Source organism: Poecilia mexicana, unplaced genomic scaffold, assembly GCF_051168715.1.
Source record: "Poecilia mexicana isolate PSO_F unplaced genomic scaffold, ASM5116871v1 scaffold_22, whole genome shotgun sequence".
NCBI lineage: Eukaryota > Metazoa > Chordata > Actinopteri > Cyprinodontiformes > Poeciliidae > Poecilia > Poecilia mexicana.
This window is the reverse complement of record NW_028263391.1, coordinates 22,519,931-22,537,044: the sequence shown is the minus strand read 5'-3', so window position 1 is coordinate 22,537,044 and position 17,114 is coordinate 22,519,931. Positions and strand designations below refer to the sequence as shown.

Sequence of the window (17,114 nt, the reverse complement as noted above, 5' to 3'; positions counted from 1 at the left end):
ATGATTTAGCTGCTCAGTTCAAAGCATGAGAAGTAACTAAAACCCATGCATTGAGTTTTAGTTGAAAAGATAAAGATAGCTCCATCAGCTTTAATGAGGTTTATGTGTTTCAGGAAGTCAGTGTGGGACATGAGGTCAGCAGAAAGAGACAAAAATGTCTCTTCAGGTTTTGTGAACATTTTTAGTTTAGTTCAGGTTTTGATGTGAATGTACGAAGTCTGAGTTGCACATCTCTTAGTCTCATGATGCCTAAAACACTGAGGGTGCCTGGTTTATAAACACAGAACGTGTGCGTGTGTGTGTGTGTGTGTGTTTCAGTTGACAGCCTGTCAGCAGTGACGGCCCCCTGACATGGCTTCTTCCCTCTTTAGCTTTTTCTGCTGTCCTTCCCCGCCTCCCTGTCCCTCTGGACCCAGCTGCCAAAGCTCCCCTAACCCCTGACCCCAGCTCAAGGCCAAGGTTGAGAGGTTGTTGCCACGACAACATAGCAGCCCTCTGATCCTTGCCTGCTGACCCAGAGCGCCCAACGTAACCAGGAAGATGGTAATTTGCTCTCCTTTGCCCCCCGTCAGCTAGTCCATGAAAGCCATTTAGAGCTGAGAGGAGGAGAATGAGCCAAGAAGATGCAGGGATCAATTTTAAATGATGGATGGATGGACAGATGGACTGAAAGAACAAAAGGGGAACGCGTGTGCTGCTGAAAGGAAATCAGTTGGGATGACCTATTGACCCTCCTCCCTTCTTTCAGCTTAAAAAGATGGAGATGAGTTTGATCCAAACAGAACTCGTTTTTTCAAACTAAGAGGTCAAAACTTAAAGCACTGACTAGTTATTGTTATTCAAATAACAAAAAAACGGTTAATGAGTCAAATAAAGACATCAGCTGCATTAACTTATTCCTATTTGTTGAAGTGTTTGTTTCCTTTTACCCTTTTGTCAATTCAAACTCACATGGCGATGCCATTTTAACCAAATACTTTTATTTTGTACCTGTAACTAAAGCAGATTTCAACCTTGTACTTAACTTACGTTTTAGTAAGTTAACCTTAGTTTTAGATACATGAATTTAAAACTATGTGCAAATACCATGATTTAGTGAGTCCCATACAAGATCACCATTGTGAGCCATCTAGCACTCATCCAGTTTTAGAAAAATCCTAACAGGACACTCACACACACGTTGGCTGGTGTGTGTTTGTGTGTGATCACCTTCTGGAAGGCCTCCTTGCTCTTCAGTGCAGCCTCCTGCTGAGCTGGGCTGGACGTGTAAATGACTGAACGATACTGAGTGCCGCTGTCATTGTGCTGCTTCATGCCTGCAGAAAACACAAAGCAGGATGAACACAGCAGCTGCACAAGGGAAGAACAACCAGAGGATGGAAACGTTCTGCATGAATACGTCACCACGCTGCATTTTCATGAAACAAGAAAAACTGCCAATACCAAGTCTGAGCTTCGTTTCATTTGCCACGCTCAGGCCTGATTCGTCCCGGACATGTTCAACCTAGAAATCCCTTCAGCAGAACTTGTCTGACAGCATAAAGTAGGCCACATTTTGTTTAAAAGCAACATCTTTTGAAAAAAACATTTTGTACGTACTCAGATTATCTTCTTCCAATATAATTGTTTAGCCAACCAGAAACGAGCAAAAAGGACAAACAGGACAATTCACAAGAATCTTTTTACAACACTGTAAAACATAAGATCTAGATCTGATAGATATTACTTACTTTTCTTTACTCTTTTGAATTTCTTAATTAATGCCAAATTGGTTTGGATAGTTATTGTTTCTTAATAAATCAGATTCTCATAAAAAACTGTGGTTTATTTAATTGACTGACTTTGTTGAAATCTTTAAGTATCACAAAAAAGTAAAAGCAGATTTTAATTTGCAGAGGAGCAAATAGGACTGTAGGTAGATGCATTTTCGTCTCCTATAATCTGAGAGACGCTCTCAACATTTTCATCAGATTTACATCAGTGGGTTTGGAAGGAGGCCAGGCCCAAAGCACCTTGATTTAGAGGGCTAAACAGCTTCCATCACTTCTAACGTTTTAAGGAGCTACAATCCTTAATGCACACTGATGCATCAAGGAATGCATCAGTGTGCAACTCTCTGCTGGCTGCAGCGTTTGCTTTTTGTCTGATTCTTAAACTCATCCATAACTGGAAATGCTGCCGTTTCGGACTGGTTGTTATGAGCGGCAGTCAGTGGAGGCTGTAACAGAAACGCCTTGCAGCCAACTGAACGCACCATCAGCTCCCTGCAGCGTTCTCCTAAAGAGGAACTTTTCCCTTTCAGGACTTCTCGAATGTTTCTTATTGTGTTAGGTAATTTTCTGGCACTAATTCAAGGAGAAGCTCTAGCTGTAAACCCAACAGTGATTGCTAATCACCTTATAAAGTTGACGTGAGAACGAGTTGGCAAACGGCTTCTTGGTTGCACATCACACATGCACCAGTGTTGGATTCCAAGCTGTGTTTGAGCTCATCCAACAGATCCGAGTTTCAACATAAAAAAATAACCTCCTGTGGGAAATCATTGGCTTTTCAATCACTAAATGTTCAATAAATAGTAACTCAGAGTGTCCAGGTTGGGTGATGCTTTTCAGAGCGGCCATATGCCAGAGCTACAACTGAACTAGATGTAAGAATTGGCACAGAAACCAAAACTGTTTTTCTGTGTAAAACGATAATAATTAGCTGATGGTTTTTATCAAGTTTTGACATCTTTTACATAACAAAGTGTAAATCATTTTACAAATTGGCTAATAATATCAATTATAATAATACCATATCATAATGCTGCCCACATCAATCTCCATTCACACACACTTTTATACACCAACGAAGCTGGAATCGAACCTACAACCTTCTGATCACAGGATGACTACTCTACACACAGAGCCACTGTCACTGTAGGTAGACTGTGTAAAACTCAAAAAATATAATTACATAATATTTCCCCTTTAAATAGAGAGTGGATAACCACAGACCAAATTAGCACAATTCATAAGTAATGTAAATATTTGTTTATTAAAGTGTGTCTGTCTACCCCAACTCTAATGTCAAATTTCTTTTACGTCTTTTTTGATGTATGAAACATTTTTATAACAACTGAAGTTACTTTAATGTACTATAAAATGGTATTATGTGCCTGTAAAACACATAATGTTGCCCCAGAAGGACAGAGGCAGCAGTGATGTAAGACTGCTCTGTAGCTCAGGCTCGTCTCCCCAGAGACGAGTCGGCACTTCACACATTGGGACATGTCCAAAACTGCTCACATGGCATTGTTAGCGACAAGCAACAACTTCTCAAACACTGAGCTGTAAAGTTTGGATGAGAGGCGAAAGGTGAAAAGAAACGGGAGAAAAGTCCAGCTGCATCCTAGTAAAGCACTTCTGTTTGTGCAGACCTGGATAAGTGAGAAATTAGAAATTCAACATTTGTGCAATTTTATACAACAGAGCTTACATTGACCTCAGTGCGATTTACTCTGAGCCTTAAAATCTGGCATGACATTTGGCAAGGCTGGGAATTACCCAGAGGATGCATTAAGCACTTTAACTAAGATGTCTGTTACTTCTGGCTCCATTAACCCAAGATGGCCGAAGCCTGACTACCGAAACCGAAGCCTCAAAGCAGTGGTTGAGATTATGTTGCCTACATTTATCCGTTGTAATGAATGGATCAGTTGTGATCACAGTAAGTTAACGCTGCCGTGATACATCAGCAGTACTGCTGCGTCGCCTTTCTGTGTTCACCACGGGAGAGAAACAATCTCCACTGACACAGAAAACGTCTCCTTGACACAGTAATCTGCATATCTTGTTGTCTTTAGATTAAACGTTACCTTACATCATGGAATGTCACAACCTATCTGCGAAGCGGCCTGCTGGAGCGGAACGGCCATAAGTATTCATCTGGTCGTCATTCAAATCAAATCAGACAAGCAACCAGCGGCTGCTCTGTGACACACACTGAATAAACTCACAAGAAGGGATGTTTGCTGCCTCGGAGAATCCGCTTCACTCAATGTTCCTCAATAAAACTACATTCTTGCGTGGTTCAAATATGATGAAAATGTGTATTGGAGGGGAAAAGCTGAATTACAGAAACCTATGCTGGCAACATTCAGGGGAAACATTTTTCAAATACAAAGATTTTGAAAACAAAGGGGAGCAGCAGTTACTGTAGTTGTGATGTCAGTTCATGAATTCATCCTACAACTATTTAAACAAAACATTAACTTATGAATCATGTTGGCATCAGTAACTTTGCATATCTTTTTGCATAAGAGCCAGAGGAAATATCTCATTTAAATATCAATTGTTATTGGAGAACTTTCCTTTTGGTTTTATGAAGCAATAATACATTAAATAATTCAGAACATTACAAATGAACTAAATTTTTCTTTACAACTTAATCCCAAACAACATCCAGATGTTTTCCAGTAAAATCACTTCCTACATTAACATTACGGCAGCGGATCGTGCAGAACGCTGCAGAATTTCTCACCCCTCCAGCGTTTGCATAGAAATTTTTTCTGTGAAATATTGCTGAGTGATGATGCAATTCTGCTAAAATTTACTTCACTAAAGTTAATCTGTGAAAGTTTTTATATTCTCACAAGGAGAGCAGACAGTTCCTAAAGAACAATGTCACAACTATGTTCCAGCAAAAAAAAAAAAAGTTAGCACTGTGATCAGACGCCTGAATTAAACAATAAAAGTGAGCTGCAGTTTGTAAAAGTTTTCTTACCCTAAGATTTATTTGCTTTCAGCTCTTTTCAACAACAAACTTATTGATGTTCCATTAGATTTTAATTGCTAGGCTAACAAACATAACTCAGTATTAGGAGGAGGAAGGAAAATGGTCTTCGAAAATGTTTACAAATAAAAATCAAAAATTAGTGGCACGCATATATTCAGCCCCTTTAATGTCATACCGCAAAATAAAATCCAGTGCAGGTTATTGCTTTCAGAAGTCACTTGATTAGTAAATATAGTCCAGATGTGTTCATTTTATTCTCGGTATAAAAAACGTACGACCCACTAGGCAAATCATTTTGGCCCGACCCAGACCAAATTTTGGGTCTAAATTGTAGCACAAAATCTAACTTCTAACAAGTAATTTGATAAAGCATTTGAAGACTAAACTATCTATATGGCTTTCATTATAATTTATTAAAACACTCTGAATAGAGAGACTATAGGCTTAAAAAGAAGAAGAGTCGCCCTGTTCCACATAAAATAAATTTGTTTTAAAAAGCTAACTGTGAGAAGCATTAAGTACCAATTTATTGGTACGATCAGCATCAGTATCTGTGAGTACCTAAACCGAAATGCTCATACTCATAAGTTTTCCAGCTAAGAAAACCCAGCAGATGGCATCGAATAACGGACTTACAATACCCAATACGAGGATGCAAGCAGCGACAGTGGAGAGGAAAAACTCTGCTTTAGCAGAAAGAAACCTCCAGCAGAACCAGAACCTGATTCAGTACGAGCGACCATCCGCCACGAACGACTGGAGGTTTGACAAGACAAAGCGGATACACAAAAAGAACCGATAGAGACTTTCAGAGTTATAAAAAGTAAATAACGGAAGAGGGGGAATGTTTAGTTGTTGGCAGCACTATCTCAGCTGATGTTCTCCTCCTGGGAGCAACCACAGGGAAACAGAACATCAGACCAGAAGAAGGAACAAAACTGAGAGAAAACATACAGATAACAGTTTAAAAATGAGCAAATGATGCAATTTAGAGAGTAGTAGAAGAAGAAAGTAGCAGAGTAAAATATATGTCCATAATTGTCTCTATAAGATCCTCGTCTCCATAACTAAAAATCAAACAAAACCCCCATAAAAAGAAAGAAAAAAATAAAACCTCCCGCCTTCGCCTCACTCTCTCCATTTTTAACAGCCCCCTTCGTTATTTTCTACATCCATCAAAGGCGGCAGTAATTATTAATGAGAACCTCCCTGTTCTCTCTGCATTATGCATGAGAGCCTTGCCTCTGAAAGCAGAGGGTAATGGGGGTGGACAGAAGAGGAGGGGCCAGAGGTCACACATGTGCACACACACATGCACACACCGCCTTGAGGGGTCACTGACCTACGCCCGGCGAGCTGAAAATATTAATTAATAGCCCCTCCCAAAAACGGGAGAATTTTAACGTGGCTCCTTTAACTTACACGGAAGCTAAAGTCAAAAGGAAGTGGGAGGGTGGAGGAGGCGGGTGGAGGGGGTGTCACTAAGGGAGTAACTCTCTCCTGGAGACAGTCATGCACAAACCTAATGTACGCGCAAACACTTTTGGTTGTCTTCAAACCCGCTGAGAATTGCTGCAGCTCTGTAAAATCTCTTCCAGTGTTTTTGTTGCAAGGAGGGAAAAAAATGGCTCCACTCAAGTTGTCCCTGCTGGCTGCTGGGGATAAAAGCCTGTCATTTCCCCCACGTCCAACTTTCCCTTCAGGTCTCTGCTTCCAGATTTTGCTCTAATTCTCCGTTCTCCTCCGGCTCGAGGCTCGTCGCTTGTTAATGCGTGTCCTTCTAGACTCCGTTTGTAACTGTCTGAGCCAAAATCGAAGATTCTGTAAAATTAGGGGTTTGAGATGATTCGTCTTGCAGAAAGCACATCTCACCTCAGTTCAGTTTTAGAAGATAGAAATATAATAAGAAGGTATCAGTTTGAAAATTATGTTGATATTTCTGAGAAAAGAATGAGAGACTAAGATTTTATTTGCTTCTGAACTTTCCATTATTTTCTTTCTGAAGTAACTGGCTGCGTTTCCATTGTACATAATTGGGCAATTTCACATTTCGAAAATACATTCACTTAATGGAAACACACCATTTTGAAAAAAACTCATTTGTTGATTAAAAGTATCACTTTTTTCCAATCATATGAATCACATGATCAACAACCGGATGTTGCCACTGGCAGAAACCATGAAGAAGAAAACAACAGGAAGTGGTAGGAGGATGACGGCCCGCCGCCATTTTTAATGATTTATTGCCTGAACAAACTTATTTTTAATTTAAGTACATGTCTTATTTAATGGAACCAGCACAATTGCAAAATTTTATTTTTTCAACATTAGCAGAATACTGATAAAGTTTTACACACGTCTGTAATGGAAATGCGGCTCCTGATAAACAGAAAGCCCTGACCTGCTGCTGGTGTCCAGTTATTGTTGGTGTTTTTCTATAACTGGCACGTTTTTGAGCATGAAGGAAGAATATTTGATCTCAAAATTATTGCACAAAGTCTGTCCAATTAGATGGTGGTAAAGTGAACACTAATGAACAATCTAATGAATTTTCTTTTACGTCTTTTTTCCTCCCCACCCTTTTATCTTTTCATCATCCTCCCCTTGAATGCAATATCAACCCAATATCTGTAAAAACTGTAACCTGGCCCCCCATTCGTTCCAACATCAAAAGGAGATTACTTAATGTTGATGGGGTTTTATTTTTGCTTTTTTATTAGAGAAATACACAGAAAGACCTGTAATTCCAGATAGATGCAGAGATCCCCGTACATGTGTGATAGTAGTAGTGTTTGTGCCGTGCCCTGCAGGCCCGTTCCGGCTGTGTGCGTGCCAGCAGAGCTCTCTCCTCCTCCTCTCTCCTCTCGACTTCTATTTTTGCCCTGTTCTTATGTAAGCCGCTGCTAACGCGCTGGAGACAGAGGCAGAGTACGTAGCAGGGATGGTGAGAGCCTCCCTGGTGGACACACACACCTGCACACACGTCCATACGGGCTGCGTACGCATGCAAAGGCACGGAAAGGGGAGCAGAAAGCGACGTTATGCTTGCACATACAGAGGCAATATTAAATCACAACGGTGACTCTGCACATGACACATCATGCACATTACCACAGTCGTTTTCTAGAAAGGGGAGCACATCTCACTCGGTTATTATCTGATTACTCATTAAATACACAGAGAGACACAAGCAGGGTGAGTTTACACTCTGCAGTCGCTTCACGCGTTAAAAACAGCTTTATTTTCTGTTTTTAGTGGCGCGGCGCTCTCTAACATGATCACTTCATGGTTCTGGGCGCGCTGTCAGAACACTGTAACTCTGGCCCTTAACTGTTTATTTTTAGCTGCTTCTAAATGGAATAAGTGAAGCTTGCTGCCACTGCATAAGATCAAAATTTTTACTCCTCAAAATGTATAACCGTCAACATTAGACAGTAGTTTTACTCAGCAGCTTTTTTTGAGGCAGATTTCCATAAAAATTATGCTCATCAATATTAATGGATTCTAGAACAACTCCACATATTTTCGTTTTGTTATACTTATTGCCTTTTTAAAATTAGATTACAATAGGAGACGGAGTCAATCTGATCTCATATCAGTATAAATTACTGGAGTAATTCCTGGATCAGATATTGGACTTTCCATCCTCTAAGTCAAACAGCATGGTCCTGTGTTGCTGCAGGTCTTATTTTTCCAGATTGTCAGGTTTTATGTACTGTGGTAGAAAGTCAGAGTACCCAGAGAGAACGCATGCATGCATGGGGAGAACTTGTGAACGCCATGCAGAAAGACCCTCGCCCAGATTTTGAAGTATGAACACATGGAAAGCCCCACCGTCTTCTGAGATATTCCAGTGTTAAAAGTAAAAAATTAAAATAAAAAAAATGCAAGATTCATATGTGCTCTTTGCAAACATTTAGAGTGGTGGGGATTGTCTCTGTGAAGACAGCAAACTGCTACAAGAGAAGCAACTAAGAGCTTCAGAAAGAGCAGGAAAGATAACTCAAATACAGAAATTTGGTTTGATTTTTTTCTGACTATGTAGGACATGGAAATGTCTGCAGCCTGTAGAGGCTATTTTATTGGTTTTTTTGTGTTTTTTGTTTTCAGATCAAACATCCAAAGTCAGGAACTTGAAAGTTGCATTTTACTTTTTTTTGTATCCCGTTTGGGACAAACGAACAAAGATCCATTTTCTATTGTTTCCCACTGCTTCTCCTGCTCTAATAAAAATAAATAAATAAAGGTAGACCCCAGTGCATGCTGGTCATATACCAGTCCCCGTTCTCTTTTAGAAATGGTCCCACCATTTTTCAAAGAACAAAACAAAAAATCTAACAATTACATATACCTTATAAATAACCCAAAACCATAATGTAATCCAAATACAAATTTAACATAATTCAAAGAAACAAATAATAAACTGATCTGATAGCCATCTATTTTATGAAAGAGTCAGTACCACACATAATAGTAATATTTACAATGTAGACATTAAAAAGAAGCTGCTGCTTAGCGCAAATTGTGTTAATCCCTAACAAAATTTATTAAAAATGACAAATTGCTACTTCATTAAGCTTATGAATACCTTATATTCAAAACAGTAGTGCAACATTTTATAACATGTTGAGGTTGACTTCTGCATCTGCAAGTCTAAACATTTTAAGTTTGAGAAGTTCTGTTAGCTCTATGGTCAGTAAGGTATAAAATAGGCTGGGCTTGTTTCCAGTGAAGTAAGATTGATCCTCCAGCAGCGTCAACAAGATTCCCCCAAGTGCACTGGACGGATAAGTTACTCCAACGAGAGCAACAGATCAGAAAAGGCATCATTTGACATTACATCTAAGAGACCTTGTGCGGTTCTGCACATGTAATGTCTTCGGTCATAACTTTAACAAACGCTGACACTTAAATCTGAAAAAAGCTAAAATGGTTGCAGCCATTTTTATTTTTCAATTCTTTATTATACTCCACTTATTTATTTCAAAGCAACAAACAGACATCACACATTAAGGCATTTTGAGGTTACACCAGACGTGGAAGTCTTGGCGAACTTATTTATTTTTCCATGAACCATTGAAGGAAATGACAAAAACCTCAGAGGAAAACACTGAGGGCAACAAAAATGGAGTGGCATCAGATGTTAGTGGTTGTGGGATTTCTCTTTTGCTATTGCTAACACTAGACCCATGCATTTGTTATGGCTGTATTTACCCAGAATGCCCTGCACTATAGTCCACTTCCTGCTTCTGGAGCGATCTCCTCTTTGCATCCAAACTGTGTCAGAGTTCACTTCAATCAAACTGAGACCTAACTGTTTAGAGTTCGTGTTTTTAGTCCTCATCAGAGTTTGAATACATGTTCACACTTCCACAAACAAACCGGAGTTTGATTAAAACAGACTAAACAGAATGCACTGTTAGAGTCTAACTCGTTTTTATGCTCCATAAATACCATATTCCATAATGTTCTTGTAAACACAAGACTTCTTTAAAAACATATACAAAATGTATTTCATCAGAATTAAATGGGGGTTAAAACTCAACCCCCACAATGCATACACTCATGCTGCAATCTCCATAAATTAGGGTCGCAGCACGTGTGAGAGTGTAATGACTGACACCTGGTAACGAGCAGGCCATCATCAGCCAACCAAGCAGGAGAAACAGGGTCAGGTTAGGAGAGTGTGGGGGTGGCTGGGGCCACAGGTCAGAGGTCAAGGCCTCCTCATGGGAGTGGGGTTTGCTTTAGACGGCAGGAGCACCCCTAACATTAAGGGACGGGGTGACACAGGGGATATGAGGAGGTACCCCAACAGGGAATTGGCGTGTGTCGCAGCCAGCTGGGGTTAAGATATTATATAAAGGAATATTCATGCTCATTTCAGCTGTCAGAAAGAAACTGCCGCCAGATGGAAGACAGCTTGATTTATGTCCGTTTGATTGTTTGACCCTGTATCTGTGAAGAGCTGCAAAAGTGTATCTTCATTTTGTGGATCAGCCCTGCACAGCTTACAGGGGAATCTAAAAATCTAGGTTTTGCGAAATGTCAAAACAAACCGTGAACGACTTCATCTCAAAAACGTGTCAGACAGATATGCAGAAAGTCTCTTTTCCGACAATCCCACTCCACAAATGTTTCCAAACCGGTGTGAGCGTGCATGTACGTGCAGACGTTATCAAATGAGGACAGCTGCGTCGGCCATTTTAGCTGTGCATTTGTGTTTTTGTGTCTATCGGCACACGCCTGAGTTGCCTGTTCACTGACGCAGCATCAGCAAGCCCACACCATAAATACTGCATGGCCTCAAAAAATAGAGAGGATGAATGCAATGAGGGAAGAGGAAGTACAGGGGAGGAAAAGGGATCAGGAGGAAACAACAAGGAGGGTGGGAAAGCATAGGTTGTTAAGATGAAGGGCGGCTGGGGGTTGAAGAAAGGGATGGAGAAGAAGGGAAGATGGGGGGAGGGAGGATGAGGAACAGGAGGAGATAGTGACTAAGAGATAAAAGAGGAGCGAGTGGATGTGAGTGTGTTTGTGTGATGAGCGGATGGCCTGAGGGAGCGGCCGAGTCAGCGTGCCGCTCTGCGGATGTACCAAAGGGGCTCCGGGCCGTTTGCTCACTCACTCGCCCCTTCGCTCTGTTCGTTGCAAAGAGGACAAGGGTGGAGGGGGAAGGGGGTGCAGGTGAACCTGACAAGTTGGGGGAGGATGGAAAAATGTGCAAACATGAAGAGAACACAAAAACTGAGGGGGGAACGGGGTAGAAAGAGGAAAACCAGAAAAAGGGTAAAAGGGGGGAAACAGAGAAAAGCAGAGGGTTGCAACTGATGCAAAGATGCAGTGATGGGATGACAGAGAGAAGCTGCACAAAATGATCCATTTTCCACTGCTTAACCGCAAAGTTTAAGGAAACCATTAAGGAAAACATGACCTACAGGCCTCTGAAGGTATTTGAGAACAATAAACGGTAAAAAATAAACCAAAAAAAAAGACATAAGGCTATTAGTGGATCTTATTTGCATGTTTACGTGAATGTGCATTGGTTAAAGTGCCGCCACATGAATATTTATCCTGAAATCAAACAACCTTTTCAGTCATGATGATGAAACAGGACTGCTGTGACCCTCTGACACAAAGAAGCCACTTTGTTGACAATTTGTTTGTGCCTGAGAACTGTGCATGAGCGCATGCGAAGGTATGCTGCTGAGGGCTTGTCAAAACACAGACATAAGAAACTTATGATATGGAAGCGTGTTGAATCGAGGGGGGTATCGAGGGGTGGAGGGGGTTTATGCAACATCCCAGGGAAGCCAGCGGATTGAGACTAGCGTTGCTGAATATGGAAAGAGGGCACACAGCAAAGGCTGCTGGGAGTTTCTGATTGGCTGCTAATGTTGCTATCCAGGCCGGGATTGGTGGAGCCAATGCAGCCCGACATCACGTTGTTGGGACTAAACCCTTTTGAACTAAGGCAAAGCAGCAAAGGCACAGATATCAAAACACATTCACCCGCGCCCACGCGCACATGCATGCACGCATTTGCAGCTGCACATATTACATGCAACTAAATAAGTACCTATGCACGGTTTCAATCACATGCCAACACTGATTATTAAATAACCCTGGCCTCCGTGCTGATGCACATCAGGAGGAAACAGAATCCCAAAACGCTCTTTGGCTTTTCCCCACATACCATCTCGAGTGAATCTACACAGGTCAAAGCGGAAAGAGCAAACTTCTTTAATTTCTTCATTCTCTTTTAAGCTCAGCTCTAAGGTGGACAGAATAAATTGAAGCTTAAGCATGCATGAAGGCACAGCCAGCGGGCCGCTTTCCACCACTCCACGCTACATTTGTCAAATCAGAAGAATTTCTGCTACACGTGAACCCCGGATCTGAGAGCAGGGGAACGGCACGGATTCACATTTAAGTCACGCGTGAGGAGCAGAGCTCCTAGAAAAAATTTTATATATATGAGTACTTTTGAGTTTGCGGTGATTTTTCAATATGTCGGCCGGTTTTAACTGTGACTAACAAAACAGAGTGCATAGAAAATTAGCTGCATGCTATTAATAAAACATGAGATGAGCCACGGCAGTGTGATCGGGGGAAATGTATGACGACTCCTTTGGCCTCGCTGCCTCTGCCCTGTGGCGTGTCGGCTCAACTCTGTCTGCGACTTTGCCTGTGGTAAGACGTGTCTCTTCCCTCGGCTACTGTGAAGAGGGGACTAATCTCTTCTAATCAGGAGAATGTGGTTCTCAGATAAACCCAAAAAAAAAAAAAAAGTCTATGTCTTCCCCTGCCTCCCGTCTTAAACATACTGAACAATGGGTCGGCCAAAACCTAAACAGCTGCAACAAAATAACTCATAACTCATTTGATTCATTTTACACCAATCAAAACTTTTTCACAGATCATCATCATGCAACCACAATCTTCAAAGTATTTTATTGCTGTTCTTGTGTGACAGACCAACACAGAATAGAGTGTTATTGTAAAGTAGTAAAAATAAAGATCTTCACCAGAGGTAAAACATGCATTTGTTTTACCCGTTTTAAACTCAGCTGTATTTCTCTACCAGCTTTAGGTCGATTTTGAAGACTGCCACAGATTTAGGTCTGAACTTTGACTGGGCCATTTTAATACATTGATAAATTTAGATTGTAGATTTAGCTGTAAGGTTAGGCCCAGCCTGTGGGAAGGTGAACCTCCACCGTATTTTCAAGTCTTTTGCAGACTCTTATATTTGCCCAACTTTGACCAGTTTCCATGTCCGTGTTGATATAAAGCTGCATGATGGGACTCTGAGTTTAATGTTATGGATTCTTTAGTGTGTTAGTTTTCTACCACGTTTCTTCCAACTAAAGTACGCTATTCCATGTGTTTTCTGTGCAGCTTACATGAATTGTGACAAACATCGTGTGGCTTTCTTTAAAAAAAAAAGTCCTTGTTGCCAGTCTTCCATAAAGACCAGGTATATGCAGTGCACTACTAATAGTTTTGATGGATTGTTGCAGCTCCTCCAGAGTAATTATGAACCTTTTGGATGTTTTGCAGCCTGTGTTCTGTTGTTTGCTCTAGATGTGTGCTGCTTCTTAGAGTAAATCTGTTACCTTAGCACTGATTTGTTCTTTTTCTAAACTTTTGTTCATTTTTTTTTGGTTGAGGCATTGAATGTTTGGACAACTATGTACTCTAGGTTTGGATGTTGTGCAGCTGCAATGATTTTTGCTTTTGAACAGTTGCTATGACGCTTAGAGTAAATTACATATTTTTGTTACCCAGGACATGTTACTGTGGAATACCGTCTCTGTCGCCCAGATATTAACATGCTATGTCATGAGATTGTTAAATATCTACTGAGTCTTACGTCAGAAATGTATTTAGACTTATTCAAACTCTGACTGCTACTGGAGATCCTTCCTGCCACAGCATCACCATCCACAACGACTCTTAGAGGATACTTGAATGACGAGAGTTATGGCAGCATTTAATTTCTCTTTGTGATGAATAAAGTGTTTTTGAACTGAAGTGAATTTGGTTATGTTCTCTAACAGACTGAAGATGTCTCAATAGAATAGCTGGATTAATTAAAGGGACTAAATTACACACAAAGGGATGGACTCTTTACTGAAAGATTAACAATGGTTTGCTCTGGATTTCATTTAGGGATATTAGAGTAAAGGGGGCTGAATACATATGTACACCAAACGATGAAATTTATGAGCGAAAAGACAAAAAAACTGTAAAATCATCAAGGATATAAATTCTTTTGTAAGGTATTTAATGACATTTCCTAAAGTGATGCTACTGAACGAGGTGCGTGCGCCTCTTAGGGCTGAAGGTCGGGCCTATGAATCTTTGATCCGTCTTTCCTGGTCCCACCCTCCCTACATTCAATATGAGCTAGCAGAGTGCCACTTGGCCCGTTCCTGCCATCTCTCTCACACACACACACACACACACACACACACCCTCCATGTGTCCTCCTGGTGCATTAATGTTCTTACATCACCTCCTCCAGTGAGCACAGAAAACAAGAGCACCAGACTCGAAGAGATGGAGAGATGGCTTTTAGTGGGGGATGGGTACGCTGTGCACGTGTGGGTGGCAAATATGTGGCAGGCTTCACAATAATGCTGCAATATGCATCATAAGGCAAACACTTAAATCAGGCACAATTTACTTGAAAAAGGTCAAATTTTCTAAATTCATTTGCTCCAAGAGGCTCAAGTTTAAAAAAATTATATTTTTACATTATTCGTATACAAAAGATGTTGTTGTTGTTTTTGTGTTTTTTTTAAAGTGCAAGATGTGCACAATGTAAGAAATACTTTTTCCATAATTTTGGCTTGAATGTGGCACCACAGTGGCGTGCGCCATCATGGATGGCTGGGTCTCAGACACATTAACACTGTCTGGCATTGACTTGCACCCACGAGACCTTCCCCCCACTGCAACATGCACGAGCGCATGCCTGGGCATCACCCTTCTGCTCTAATACACTCTCTCCCCCTTGGGATGGCTCCTTTTTGGAGGGTGACTGCGGTTTGTTTGGATGCGCGCTCCTCCTACCTTGTGTAGGATCGTGATTCTCCCAAAACTGTCTGAGGAGTTCCTCCAGGCTGATGTCTTGAGGGGAGAAGACCACCCTCACCACCTCAGTGTGGGCCGTCAGACCTGAGGGGGAATCACAAATTGACATCGCTCAAAACAATCCACCTCATACTCTTTATTTTCAAATACACAATATGTTTAGTACTAAAAATAAAAAAGAAGTTCCAGGTTTAAAATTGAAGACGAGAGAATCAGGGTCCATGCACCACAGGTAGAAAACATTCAGGCTGAATCTCCTATGAGCTGTGTTATTTCTCATGGCACCAGAGGAGAAAGAGAGAAACAGAGGGATGTATGGAGAGAGAGAAAATGAAGGCAAAGACAAAGATGGAGCTTATGGTGGAGGTTGCCAAAAGCTCACAGATACTCATTCCTGTATGCAGCTGCCAGGATACTGAAGCCTCAGCGAACTGCCTGCAGGCGCTCTCTAACTGAGAGCTGCTTTAGGTCTCATATGTTCTGCATGTGCATCTGTGCACGTTCATAGCAGAAAAGGTATTTTACATTTCTTAACATAGACATATTTTATTAGTAAGTGAGGCATCATCTAAAATCTTGCAGCACAGTAGAGGTAATATAACTGTAGACGTATTGTACAGCGATCACTGAGTTCACATAAATCCAGGCTTGATTTGCTAACAAGCCTGGAAAAAAATTTAAATAAAACATGTATTTTCATATGATCATCTTAGAAAAAAAAATCATAAACAGCTGCCTGCCAACAAATAACAGGAATATATTGGAAGCATTTACATATTTTTGTACTGAAATGACAGTTTAGGAGCATTAAATACTCAATAACAGCAACAAACTGTACAGGCCAGCAGCAGCTGCAGAGACATTAGCCATAACCAAAAGCAACAATTTCATTTGGAACAAACAAGATCTTCTCAGGAAAAGGTGACCATGTGCCACGACTCTCAAAGCTTGTTCCACATGTAGAGGGTGAAAGGCTGGGAAAAATCAGGACCAGTAAAGCTGCAGAGCTTTAATGTTCTGCTGAAGGACCATTCAGTCAGCTAAAAAATCAACAAGCCAGCCTGTTTAACTCCTCTGCCACTGAAAACAAGCAACTCTGGACACCAATTAAAATGAGTAAAGTTAGGAGTAGAGCTTTTACATTTGTTCAAAGATGTACTGATAAAGTGTCATGTTCACACGTCCTGAAGTACACTGGCTCCTAATATTGTTTTTTTTTCTTTTGGATTAAAATGTCAGGTTTTTGTAACGTAAAGAAAAAAAAACATGTCAAAAGTCATGATGTGACAATAATCCTTTACAACTGAAATGCAAAACAAAGAAATCCTTTAAAAAAAGGAAAAATAAATTGAAAAATGTGCAATAATGTGTTTGTACAGCGTTCACACCCTTACATTATTTTTAAACCACTTTTTGAGTTGTATGCATTTATGTAATTATTTTTCCTCCCCCTCAAAAAGTTAATTATTTCTTTACAATAAAACGTGTCATTTATTGCACCCCACAAAATAAAATGTGAACTAAGTTTTTTGCTCTAAGTCATGAATTATATTAGTATTTTAATCTACCATCCCTGGAAAGATATTTTTTACTGCATTGTATTTTAGCAAGAACTGAATTAGAATACATTTAATTAAAATGAATGTTTTTAATTTAATGTGAATGTGACTATGTAATTGAACTGAATTTACTAAATTGGATCTTTTTCTTCTTTTCAAGAGCCTTGTTCCCAGAAC

General features: G+C 40.5%; 1 protein-coding gene across 3 annotated transcripts in view; it reads right to left on the bottom strand.

Moving 5' to 3' along the window:
• Positions 1-17,114, bottom strand: part of msrab (methionine sulfoxide reductase Ab) — a 60,429-nt gene that overhangs the window by 12,425 nt on the left and 30,890 nt on the right. For all 3 annotated transcript variants that reach the window (XM_088002909.1, XM_088002908.1, XM_088002910.1), the window contains 2 exons: positions 15,358-15,462; positions 1,210-1,316 (listed from right to left, as the gene is read on the bottom strand). In XM_088002909.1, coding sequence (XP_087859035.1) covers positions 1,210-1,316; positions 15,358-15,462 — 212 coding nt within the window. The remainder of the gene's footprint in view (positions 1-1,209; positions 1,317-15,357; positions 15,463-17,114) is intronic.